The sequence below is a fragment of the Rhinoraja longicauda genome, chromosome 38, assembly GCF_053455715.1.
Source record: "Rhinoraja longicauda isolate Sanriku21f chromosome 38, sRhiLon1.1, whole genome shotgun sequence".
Taxonomy (NCBI): Eukaryota; Metazoa; Chordata; class Chondrichthyes; order Rajiformes; family Arhynchobatidae; genus Rhinoraja; species Rhinoraja longicauda.
Genome location: NC_135990.1, coordinates 12,911,199 through 12,924,424, shown reverse-complemented (window position 1 = coordinate 12,924,424; position 13,226 = coordinate 12,911,199). Strand labels below are relative to the sequence as shown.

The window sequence follows — 13,226 nt, the reverse complement described above, 5'->3', positions numbered from 1 at the left end:
TTGATTCCCTCTGCACTCCCCACTGCCTTGGGAAAGCAGCCAACGTAATCAAGGACTAATCACACGCTGGTCTTTCCTTCTTCTCCCCTCTCCCGTCGGGCCAAAGATACCAACGTTTGAAGGCACCTACCGCTAGATTCAGGGACTGCCTCTTCCCCGCAGTTGTCAGCCTCTCGAGCAGACCTCCCACAAGCTAATGCTGTGTTGCCATCCTCCAATCTACCTCCTTGCAGTCCCTGCACTTTTTTTTTTAACCTGCACTTGCTCTGTAGCTGTAACATACTACACTCTGTCTCCTTTCTCTTTGCACTACCTACTGTATTCAAGAATGATTTTGATTGCACACACGTTAATAGCAGCACGGTGGCGCAGCGGTAGAATTGCTGCCTCACAGCGCCGGAGACCCGGGTTCGATCCTGACTACGGGTGCTGTCTGTACGGAGTTTGTACGTTCTCCCCGTGACCTGCGTGCGTTTTCTCCGGGATCTCCGGTTTCCTCCCACACTCCAAAGACGTACAGGTTTTTTAGGTTTATTGGCTGGGAATAATTGTAAATTGTCCCTAGTGTGTGTAGGATAGTGTTAATGTGTGATGATCGCTGGTCCTTTGTCCCGCCCCCCTGACACCAGTCTGAAGAAGGGTCTCGACCCGAAACGTCGCCCATTCCTTCTCTCCCGAGATGCTGCCTGACCTGCTGAGTTACTCCAGCATTTTGTGAATAAAAGGAACTGCAGGTGCTGGTTTAAACTGAGGAGAGATACAAAATGCAGGAGTAACTCAGCGGGACAGGCAGCATCTCTGGAGCAAAGGAATAGGTGACGTTTCGGGTCGAGACCCTTCTTCATTAACGCATTGAACACATTGCAGGCCGATCGGGCTGTTTCTGTGCTGTATTATCTTCGATTATGTATGGATGTTTTTATCAAAAACAAAGATTTTTGCTGTGTCTTGGCACACGTGACAAACATAAACCAATAACATTGTTGATACCAATAGACCATCCATTGTCCAGTCCGAACCTCCATCTCAAGCAACGAGGAGTGTTGATGTGTTGAGTCTGCTGCTGTCAAAGCCTCTGGTTGCAGATCAAAGGAACAATTTCACAAACTGCTTGGCTCATCCACAGATGAATTGCAGCTTCACTGTAGCAATGCTCCCAGTCCGATCTCCCTGTGCCAGGGTACATTCCTGTATTGCAGAAATAAATAAAATCCTCGTCTTTTAGACCTTACGTTAGGCTTTAGAGATACAGCGTTGAAACAGGCCCTTCAGCCATCCGAGCCCGTGCCGACCAGCGACCACATCATGCAGTAGTATTATCCTACACACCAGGGACAATTTACAATTTTTTTTTAACCGACACCTGCATGTCTTTGGGATGTGGGAGGAAACCGAAGCACCCGGAGAAAACCCACGCAGTCCCAGGGAGAAAGCGCAATCTCCCTACAGACAGCACCCGTGGTCAGGATTGAACCCGGGTCTCTGGCGCTGTGAGGCAGCAACTCTACCGCTGCGCCACCGCGCTGCCTGCCCCTGCAACGCGCTAGTATTTTACCTTGGAAGAACATCCTGTTAGCTCAGTCAAACCGTTTAAAATGAGTGGCCATTTCTCGCCAGGCCCGTGTTTAATCTGTGCTGTCTTTCTGTTTTCAGGGGGCTTTTCCCGCTCGATTGAAAAAAGTATTCATTGTCGGCGCACCGGTCTGGTTTCGATTCCCATATTCCGTTCTCAGTTTAATTCTTAAAGAAAAGCTTCGGGAAAGAGTGAGTACTGTGCAAACGTTGTAAACATCCTGTCATTCAGCCGTAACTTTGAACGCTGCATTGTTTCTTCTCATGATCTGTGCAAATACATCACTGCCGTAAGCATGTCCCAGGTTAATAACGCACCTGCCTGCAGTAAAAAGGAAATGCCATCGTTATACCAAAGATAGACGCACAATGCTGGGGAAACTCAGCGGCCTAGGCAGCATCTCTGGGGGAAATGGAGAGGTGGCGTTTTATGTTTGGAGCCTTTCAATCAAGCCGTTGTTTGGGGAGCCGTAGGAACTGAGGGCTCGCCCGCACGGTGGGCCCGTCTCACCCGCAGAAGAACCGTGCCGCGGACTGGAACCCACCCGCGCGCCCCCACTGGCCTCCCAGGAGGCTGTGGAGGAGAAGCCGGGTGGCAAAGCCTGCCTGGGCCATTGGAGCCTTGCCGTAGCGGTGGAGCCTTGCCGTAACGGTGGAGCCTTGCCGTAGCGGTGGAGCCTTGCCGTAGCGGTGGAGCCTTGCCTTAGTACTGGAGCCTTGCCGTAGCGGTGGTGCATCGGCGTAGCGGTGGAGCCTTGCCGTAGCACTGGAGCCTTGCCGTAGCGGTGGGGCCTTGCCGTAGCGGTGGAGCCTTGCCGTAGCGGTGGTGCATCGGCGTAGCGGTGGAGCCTTGCCTTAGTACTGGAGCCTTGCCGTAGCGATGGTGCATCGGCGTAGCGGTGGAGCCTTGCCGTAGCACTGGAGCCTTGCCATAGCGGTGGGGCCTTGCCGTAGCGGTGGAGCCTTGCCGTAGCGGTGGGGCCTTGCCGTAGCGGTGGAGCCTCGGTGGCGACGGCGAGGCCTCGCGGGTCGACCCGCCATCGATCAGGGCATGGGGGAATCACCGTGAGGGGGGAGAACACTGGAGGAGCCGGCATTGGGGGACCGCCGTAGAGGAGGGGGAAGAACAATGAACAATGGAGGACCCGGCCTGGGGGGGGGGGGCCGCAGTGAGAACAGAGGAGGAGCCGGCCGGGGGTACTTTGTAACTTTGTAACTTGGTCAATTATTGTGGTGAATATCTGTATACGTTGGTATTTATTCACAAAATGCTGGAGTAACTCAGCAGGTCAGGCAGCATCTCAGGAGAGAAGGAATGGGTGACGGAACGCAGAAAGGGGAGGGGATGGGAAGATGTGGCCAGTGGTGGGGTCCCGTTGTAGGTGACGTAAATGTTGGGGGATGATTTGTTGAATACGCTGGCTGATGGGGTGGAAGGTGAGAACGAGGGGATTCTGTCCTTGTTACGAATGGGGGGAGGGGACCAGGGAGTTACGGAGGGAACGGTCTCTGCGTTTGGTTTCGCCGATGTAAAGAAGTTGACATCTAGAGCAGCGGATGCAATAGATGAGGTTGGAGGAGGTGCAGGTGAACCTCTGTCTCACCTGGAAAGACTGTTTGGGTCCTTGGATGGAGTCGAGGGGGGAGGTAAAGGGACAGGTGTTGCATCTCCTGCGGTTGCAGGGGAAAGTGCCCGGGGATGGGGTGGTTTGGGTAGGAAGGGACGAGTGGACCAGGGAGTTACGGAGGGAACGGTCTCTGCGGAACGCAGAAAGGGGAGGGGATGGGAAGATATGGCCTGTGGTGGGGTCCCGTTGTAGGTGACGGAAATGTTGGCGGATGATTTGTTGGATCCGCTGGCTGGTGGGGTGGAAGGTGAGAACGAGGGGGATTCTGTCCTTGTTTCGAGTGGGGGGAGGGGGAGCAAGAGCGGAGCTGCGGGATGTAGAAGAGGCCCTAGTGAGAGCCTCGTCTATAATGGAAGAGGGGAAGCCCCGTTTCCTGAAGAATGAGGACATCTCTGATGCCCGAGTGTGAATGTTCGTGTTGTTACTCTTTGAAGGACTTCCCTCTGGAAGGCGACTCCGGACTGTCAAAGCCGCCACAGCATAGAAACATAGAACATAGGTGCAGGAGGAGGCCATTCGGCCCTTCGAGCCAGCACCGCCATTCATTGTGATCATGGCTGATCGTCCACAATCAATAACCCGTGCCTGCCTTCTCCCCATATCCCTTGATTCCACTAGCCCCCTAGAGCTCTATCTAACTCTCTCTTAAATCCATCCAGTGATTTGGCCTCCACTGCCCTCTGTGGCAGAGAATTCCACAAATTCACAACTCTCTGGGTGAAAACGTTTCTTCTCGCCTCAGTTTTAAATGGCCTCCCCTTTATTCTTAGACTGTGTGGCTCCTGGTTCTGGACTACCCAACATTGGGAACATCTAGCTTGTCCAGTACTTTTATAAGCCAGACATAAAAACAGCTTTTTGTTCCACGAGCAGTAGCTCTACTCAACAACCAAAAGTCTGTAGCTTCCTTTTGCTCTGGTATTTTACTTCATTCGCATGTTTAAACTATAATGTTTTATTCTTAATGTTTTATGTTTTATTCTTAATTGTTTACTGAATGTTCGTGTTGTTACTTGCGAGCAAAGCACCAAGGCACATTCCTTCAAGGCGATCGCTTCGCTCAACACCTGCGCTCGGTCCGCGTTAACCAATCTAATCTCCTGGTGGCTGAGCACTTCAACTCCCCCACCCATTCCCAGTCTGACCTTTCTGTCATGGGCCTCCTCCAGCGCCATAGTGAGGCCCACCTGAAATTGGAGGAACAGCACCTCATATTTCGCCTGGGCAGCTTTCAGCCCAGTGGTATGAACATCGACTTCTCCAACTTTAGATAGTTCCTCTGTCCCTCTCTTCCCCTCCCCCTTCCCAGATCTCCCACTGTCTTCCTGTCTCCACCTATATCCTTCCTTTGTCCCGCCCCCCTGACATCAGTCTGAAGAAGGGTCTCGACCCGAAACGTCACCCATTCCTTCTCTCCTGAGATACTGCCTGACCTGCTGAGTTACTCCAGCATTTTGTGAATAAATACCTTCAATTTGTACCAGCATCTGCAGTTATTTTCTTATATATTATAAGGCACATTCCTTGTATGTGTACATACTTGGCCAATAAAATGTATTCAATTCAATTCTATTCAATTCAAATGGTGCCAAAACATGGCGCCTCGTGCATGCGGGCTCAGTGGACTGCTTCTGCACACTTGCTAATGGAGGATGTGCTGAGGGATGGGAATATTGTGTTGGACTGTATGAGAGAAAATAATTTCCCTGTGTGTCTGCACACGTGTCAATAAAGCACCATCAAGTCTACTCCGCCATTCAATCATGGCTGATCTATCGTCCCCTCTCAAACCCATTCCCCTGCCTTCTCCCTGTATCCCCTGACAACCAACCGTACTAATCAAGAACTTGTAAATCCCCGCTTTTACAAATATACATTGACGTGGCCTCCACTGCCATCTGTGGCAATGAATTCCACAGATTGACCACCGCCTGGCTGAAGAAATTCCTCTTAAGCTCCTTTCTAATAGTACATCCTTTTATTTCGAGGCTGTGCCCTCTGGTCATAGACTCTCCCCCCCTGGTTATTGTGTTGCTTAGAATGCGTTGCAGATTTTTTTTAGAGATACAGCGCGGAAACAGGCCCTTCGGCCCACCGGGTCCGCACCGCCCAGCGATCCCCGCACATTAACACTATCCTACACACACTAGGGACAATTTTTACATTTACCCAGTCAATTAACCTACAAACCTGTACGTCTTTGGAGTGTGGGAGGAAACCGAAGATCTCGGAGAAAACCCACGCAGGTCGCGGGGAGAACGTACAGACGGCGCCCGTAGTCGGGATCGAACCTGAGTCTCCGGCGCTGCATTCGCTGTAAGGCAGCAACTCTACCGCAGCGCCACCGTGCGCCGCCCGTAGGAACTGCGTTGACCCTGTGGTGTGTTTGTGTTGCAGGTCCAGATGGTGAAGACCTTTGAGTTGAAGCTCTACCTGCCCAGGGACTGCCTGCCCGAGCATTTAGGAGGCAACCTGAAGATGGACCATTGCAGCTGGAACAAGCAGTTCCTCACCTCGCCAAAGGCTCGCAGCGACTCCCTGGACGAGCTGATCGCCGGCTTCCCCAGGGACGAGGTGTCCGTGCACGTGCCGGGGCTGGAGGGGATGGCGGTGGGGGAGCTGCTGGACCACGTCAACACCGTGCAGAAGAGGGGGATCTTCGAGGAGTACGAGGACATCCGGCGAGAGATGCCCTCGGGCACATTCAACTGCTCGCTGTTAGTGCTGGCTTTCCTTCCCCCTACACCACAGCGTCAAAGTCGAAGGGTTTAGATTTAGAGATACAGCGGGGAAACAGGCCCCTGGGCCCACCGGGTCCGCGCCGACCAGCGATCCCCGCACACAAACACTACCCTACACAGACGAGGGACTATTTACATTTAGACCAGGGCAATTAACCTCCAAACCTGTACGTCTTTGGATTTTAGATTTAGGTTTTAGATTTAGAGATACAGCGCAGAAACAGGCCCTTCGGCCCACCGAGTCCGCGCCGCCCAGCGATCCCCGCACACTAACACTATCCTACACCCACTAGGGACAATTTTTACATTTGCCCAGCCAATTAACCTACATACCTGCACGTCTTTGGAGTGTGGGAGGAAAACGAAGATCTCGGAGATAACCCACGCAGGTCACGGGGAGAACGTACAAACTCCGTGCAGACAAGCACCCTTATCACCGTGTCGGCCATTTTATAAATTCTTCCATTTTAATAACCGATAACACCCCTCCCCCTCTCTCCACCACACCCCACATTCTTCCTCCCGTGTTCCACCTGGACCCCCACTTATTTCCCCCCCGCCACACCTCCCCCCTCATCCCCGCTACTTTCCTCCCTCTGGCTTCACAATCCGCAACTCTTCAAACCTGTCTCACACCTTCTGCTTTTATCTCTGACCTTTGTTCCAACCATCTGCCTATCAAACCCTCCCTCCCCCCCCCCCCCCCTTGCCTTTCTTTGTCCACTTATTATCTGCCACGCTTTGCCCAGCCTCGACCCTCTTCCAGTTAAGCTGGAAAGGGTGCGGCGGAGATTCACTAGGACGTCGCCAGGACTCGAGAGATTAGGCAGGTGATCTAACAGTGATGTACAAGATCATGAGAGGAATAGATAGGGTAAACGCACAGAGTCATATACCCAGAGTAGGGAAATCGAGAACCAGAGGGTTTAGGGTTAAGATGAGGGGGGAAAAGATTTAATAGGAACCTGTGGGGCAACTTTTTTTTACACAAAAGGGTGACAGGTTTATGGAACGAGCTGCCAGAGGAGGTAGTAGAGGCAGGTACGATCACAATGTGTTATAAAACCTTTGGACAGGTACATGGATAGGATAGGTTTAGAAGGATATGGGCCAAACGCAGGCAGGTGGGACTGGTGTAGATGGGGCATGGTGGTCGGCACGGGCAAGTTGGGCCGAAGGGCCTGTTTCCACGCTGAGTGACTCTAAGCCATGAAACAAAAGGGCGGCACGGTAGCACAGTGGTAGAGTTGCTGCTTTACAGCGAATGCAGCACCGGAGACTCAGGTTCGATCCTGACTACGGGTGCTGCACTGTAAGGAGTTTGTACGTTCTCCCCGTGACCTGCGTGGGTTTTCTCCGAGATCTTCGGTTTCCTCCCACACTCCAAAGACGTACAGGTATGTAGGTTAATTGACTGGGTAAATGTAAAAATTGTCCCTAGTGTGTGTAGGATAGTGTTAATGTGCGGGGATCGCTGGGCGGTGCGGACTTGGTGGGCCGAAAAGGCCTGTTTCCGCGCTGTATCTGAAATATGAAATATGAAAAGAAAAAAAAATGAAAAAAGAGGGCAGAAGGAACAGAGTTGAATTTGAAACGGCTCCTTTCATTTCTGCTTAGTGTGGATAATGCAGGAAGGTGGGGGATAATGATCATAAGTGATAGGAGTAGAATAAGGCCATTCGGCCCATCAAGTCTACTCCGCCATTCAATCATGGCTGATCTATCCCTTCCTCCCAACCCCATTCTCCTGCCTTCTCCCCATAACCTCTGACACCCGTACTAATCAAGAATCTGTCTATCTCTGCCTGACTTGGCCTCCACAGCCTGTTCTGGCAAAGAATTCCACAGATTCACCACCCTCTGACTAAAGAAATTCCTCCTCATCTCCTTCCTGAAAGAATGTCCTTTAATTCTGAGGCTGTGACCTCCGGTCCTAGTCTCTCCCACCAGTGGAAACATCCTCTCCACATCCACTCTATCCAAGCCTTTCACTATTCTGTATGTTTCAATGAGGTCCCCCTCTCATTCTTCTAAACTCCAGCGAGCACGGGCCCAGTGCCGACAAACGCTCATCATATGATGTTCTGTATTTCCCTGGTATTAGGGAGGATTACAGTCTGATCAGAATTGTATTTTTGCAGAGGTCCCTTTTCCTTCATTCAGAGTGTTGTTGGTTCAGTTTATTTATCAGTTTATTATTGTAATGTATACCAAGAAACAGTGAGAAGCTTTTTTGTTGCGTGCTCTCCGGTCAACCAGAAGACGACACATGATTACAATCAATCCATCCACTGTGTACAAATGCAGGGTAAAGGGTATATTATTTAGAGCAAGATAAAATGTGTTTAAAGATCGTCCGAAAGTCTCCAATGAAGTTGATGGTAGGTAGGTGGTGACCGCACTGTAACTGATGAGAGTTGCCTGATGACAGCGGGGAAGAAACCGTCCCTGAATCTGGAGGTGTGCGTTTTCACACTTCTGTACCTCTTGCCAGACGGGAGTTGGGGAGAAGAGGGAGTGGCCGGGGTGTGACTGGTCCTTTGATGATGCTGCTGGCCTTGCCGAGGCAGCGTGAGGTGTGGATGGAGTCACTGGAAGGCAGGTTGGTCCGATTGCCACAATTGGCTTGCCGGACGGAGCAGAGAATGGTGGAGTGTGTGTCCATAAGACTTGTGGGGTCTTCCTGATTTTACTCAGCCAAAGGCAGGGGAGGGAACAGTAGTGGAATGGTGGGGAGCTTTGCTGTGGTGACTAATCCTGAAGCAGGAATTATTTAGGTTGCAGTCAGTTCAGGTGCCCTCTCTCCCGATGAGGAGAAACCTTTTCACCCACAGAGTTGTGAATTTGTGGAACTCTCTGCCTCAGAAGGCAGTGGAGGCCGATTCACTGGATGCATTCAAAATGGAGTTAGATAGAGCTCTTAGGGCTGGCGGAATCAAGGGGTATGAGGAGAAGGGGTACTGATTGTGGATGAGCGGCCATGATCACATTGAATGGCGGTGCTGGCTCGAAGGGCAGAATGGCCTCCTCCTGCACCTATGTTTCTATGTTTCTCAACTGGTGCTAGCAAGGGCAAAACTGAAGTAAAAGGAAGAAGTTCTTCCAAACGAGACCCGGGTGGCCTCAGTGTGTGAATGCTGTCATATAGACCCGTTGTGCCTTTAAGTACCATTCTGAATGCAGTACAGTAACATTTTAACGACCTCTTTATGTCTGAAGAAGGGTCTCGACCCGAAACGTCACGCATTCCTTTTCTCCAGAGATTCTGCCAGTCCCGCTCAGTTACTCCAGTTGTCTGTGTCTAACATTTTAACGACCTCTTTATGTCTGAAGAAGGGTCTCGACCCGAAACGTCACCCATTCCTTCTCTCCCGAGATGCTGCCTGACCTGCTGAGTTACTCCAGCATTTTGTGAATAAATGTCTGTGTCTATCTTTGGTTTAAACCAGCATCTGCATTTCCTTCCTGCACTCTTTATAACGGACTTTAGTTTAGTTTAGTTAAGAGATACAGCGCGGAAACAGGTCCTTCGGCCCACTGAGTCCGTGCCGACCAGCGGTCCCAGCACACTCACGCTATCGTACACACACTAGCGCCACTTTGTACAATTACCTCAAGCCAATTAGCCTACAAACCTGTACGTCTTTGGAGTGTGGGAGGAAACCGAAGATCTCGGAGAAAACCCACGCAGGTCACGGGGAGAACGTACAAACTCTTAGTTGCGTTGTGTGGGCATTTTCCTCAGCACAAATTATTTATTATTGTGCTGAGGATTATTTTGCTTTTCTTTTAAATAAATTAACTTTCAGGAGGCCGCAATACCAACATTTCTTGCCCCCGTTTCTAACCAAAGGGGTTGGTGAGACACTGTGAGAAACTTCAGTCCAGGGCTTCCTGCAGAAACCATAAATGAATGACGACCGACTTCCAGTCCCCGGGAGTGGATGGCGTGGAGAATATTTGTGGCCTCTGGCCTCGTGATTCCAACTGGTGGAGGGATTGCAGGTTTTGGAGATTCTGTCAGGAACCCCTTGTGAAGTATTGCTGTCCGCCCTGTATGGCGCACGGTGTAGCTTTAGTTTAATTTAGAGATACAGCCTGAAAAAAGGCCCTACAGCCTACCGGGTCCACGACAACCAGTGATCCCCGCACACTAACACTATCCTACACTAGGGACAATTTTTTTACATATATACCAAGTCAATTAACCTACACACATCTTTGGAGTGTGGGAGGAAACCGAAGTTCTCGTAGTAAACCCACGCGGTCACGGGGAGAACGTACAAACTCCGCTCCGACAGCACCCTTAGTCAGGATCGAACCCGGGTGTCTGGCGCTGTGAGGCTGTAAGGCAGCAACTCTAACGCTGCGCCACCGTGCCGCCCTTAAAGAGTTAAAGGAACTTTTTTTATTTGGGGAATTTTTTTCTTTAAGAGTTTAATGATTATCTGAAACTGCAGCTTCAGGATGCTTACCACCAGAGACCCCCGGAATCAAAGAGTGTCCCCCTGCTGTCCTGACTCGTATAAGGACTGTAATTGTTAATGATCGTAGAGCCTGCATCATTAATCCCTGCTCAATATCAAATATCTTAAATGCTGTTTACTTTTCGTCTGATTTTGATATTATTAAGCATCTCTCCAAAGAGAAGATAGATAGACACACTGGGGTAACTCAGCGGGACAGGCAGCATCTCTGGAGAGAAGGAATGGGTGACTTTTCGGGTGGAAACCCTTCTTCAGACTGGAGGTTTGTCTCAGGATGAAGAAGGGTCTTGACCCCAAACCTCACCCATTCCTTCTCTCCAGAGATGCTGCCTGTCCCGCTGAGTTACTCCAGCATTTTAGTGTGATCTCCGGTGTTAGCCAGCAGTTTCAGTTCATTCCTACACATATCTCAAAAGAGATTCAGGAACAAAGGAATACTTCACACTGCCGTTTCTGTTTTGTGAATCAACACTTCACATTGTTTACACAGCATTGATGGTATCAGTTAACTTGAATTATTTTTACATTTTGTTTTTGCAAGTGACATTCTTATTTTGTTTTGTCAATGATAGCTCCTTATTGAAACTTCCAGGCGCCAATGATTTTCAAGCAAGGGCAAGCAGGAGATTTACGATGATGTTGCCAGGACTTGAGGGCCTGAGCTACAGGGAGAGGTTGGGCAGTTTAGAGATACAGGGCGGAAACAGGCCCTTTCGGCCCACCGGGTCCGCGCCGCCCAGCGATCCCCGCACACTAACACTATCCTACACCCACTAGGGATAATTTTTACATTTGCCCAGCCAATTAACCTACAAACCTGTACGTCTTTGGAGTGTGGGAGGAAACCGAAGATCTCGGAGAAAACCCACGCAGGTCACGGGGAGAACGTACAAACTCCGTACAGACGGCGCCCGTAGTCAGGATCGAACCCGGGTCTCCGGCGCTGCATTCGCTGTAAGGCAGCAACTCTACCGCTGCGCCACCGTGCGGCCTTGGCAGGCTAGGACTGTATTCCTTGGAGCGTAGGAGACTGAGGGTTGGTCATAGAGAGGTGTGTAAAATGATGAGGAGAATAGAGAGGGTGAATACACAGTCTTGTACCGAGGGTACGGGAGTCAGAAACGGTGAATAGAGGTTTAACATGTCACCCCTCAGATTTGTATGTATGGCCCGTCACACCTTGTGAAGTCTTGGATGGAGTTTTCCATCTGTCCCACTGCCCTGCTTTGCCCTTGTATTTAAAACAAAAACTCCGACAAGTATTTATCCCTTTTGAAAGTTGCCATTGAATATGCTTCCATTATTTCCTCAGCGATTAGTGAATGAACGAATGAATGAATGATCAAATGATTCTTTGTTGTCCGTGAACCTAGGTACAGTGAAATGGTCATAAGTGATAGGAGCAGTATCAGGCCATTCGGCCCATCGAGTCTACTCCACCATTCAATCATGGCTGATCTATCTCTCCCTCCCAACCCCATTCTCCTGACTTCTCCCCATAACCCCTAACACACGTACCAATCAAGAATCTATCTGTCTCTGCCTTTAAAATATCCATTGACGGCCTCCACAGCCTTCTGTGGCCAAGAATTCTCCACCCCCTGACTAAAGAAATTCCTCCTCATCTCCTTCCTGAAGGAACGCCCTTTAATTCTGAGGCTGTGACCCCTGGTCCTAGACTCTCCCAAAATTGGCCACGAAAAAAGTTTTCACAGGTACTAAACTGTCCTATAATGGGAAGCAAATGTATTTCTATGGTGTAAAAGATTGTGTTGAGTTTTTTTTTAAATGCAGTTATTTGCTAGACATTCTGTGTTTGACTGTGTTTGGCACCAACATTAAGCTGGAGATTGGAAGTCCTATACTAATCGGTGGTTAGCGGCACGGTGGTGCAGCGGTAGAGTTGCTGCCTTACAGCGAATGCAGCGCCGGAGACTCAGGTTTGATCCTGACTACGGGCGCCGTCTGTACGGAGTTTGTACGTTCTCCCCGTGACCTGCGTGGATGGTAGGAGTGTATTAGTTTATCGTCCAGCTGCTGCAAAAAGCTCCCTAATACTAGGCTTCTTCTTCTTGCGTTTGAGGCAGCAGAAGTTATGTAACGCCCTCCAGGCGCTGTAGCAAGTGCAATGTGCTGTTGTCGAGGGCCGTGAAGTCTACCCCTCCACCAGGGGGATGGAGGACAGTGCAGTCGAAAATGCCGTGCTGCGCTGTTTGATGGTCTGCTCCACACATGGTCTGCTCCACACCTGTGCGGAGCCGGTTCAGGGCGACCCACTCTTTGCGGGGCATGTCCGAGCCGGGTGGGGCTGTGGTGTTCGGTGCGACAGTGAATTGAGGAGGTGGCGATGTCTGTTCTCAGTTGGTTCTCCATGCTCCTAGTATGTTGAAACCGGAGCCACAGAGAGTTGCTGCATGACGGGAGAAAGGGTGACGAGATGACAGGCGTTGAGGTCCCAGTTGCTGAGAATCCTGGGCGAGGTGGTGCAAAGGATGTTTGGCGTCCGATGGGGGAGTGGGATGAGCTTGGTGAGGAAATGTGGTCAGCATTGACGAATTGGGCCGAAGGGCCTGTTTCCATGCTGTATGGCTGTATGACTCCCAAGGTGATTTTTCCCTAATAGTTTTGTTTTTCTTTGCGTGCAGACAGCCGTACAACCAGCAGAAGAATCGATACGGGGATGTGCTGTGCCTGGATCAGACCAGAGTAAAGTTGAAGTCTCTCAATCACGATGAGGTAAGGGAGCAATCATACCCTCACAGGAGACTGGATCATCGCTTGGTTCCAGGCCGTGTGGA

The 13,226-nt window shown here is 50.5% G+C and overlaps 1 protein-coding gene across 1 annotated transcript in view; it reads left to right on the top strand.

Moving 5' to 3' along the window:
• The window catches only part of ptpn9a (protein tyrosine phosphatase non-receptor type 9a), a 97,861-nt gene that overhangs the window by 51,963 nt on the left and 32,672 nt on the right, over positions 1-13,226 (top strand). Inside the window, exons 5-7 of the mRNA XM_078429804.1 lie at positions 1,654-1,764; positions 5,598-5,917; positions 13,074-13,164. Coding sequence (XP_078285930.1) covers positions 1,654-1,764; positions 5,598-5,917; positions 13,074-13,164 — 522 coding nt within the window. The remainder of the gene's footprint in view (positions 1-1,653; positions 1,765-5,597; positions 5,918-13,073; positions 13,165-13,226) is intronic.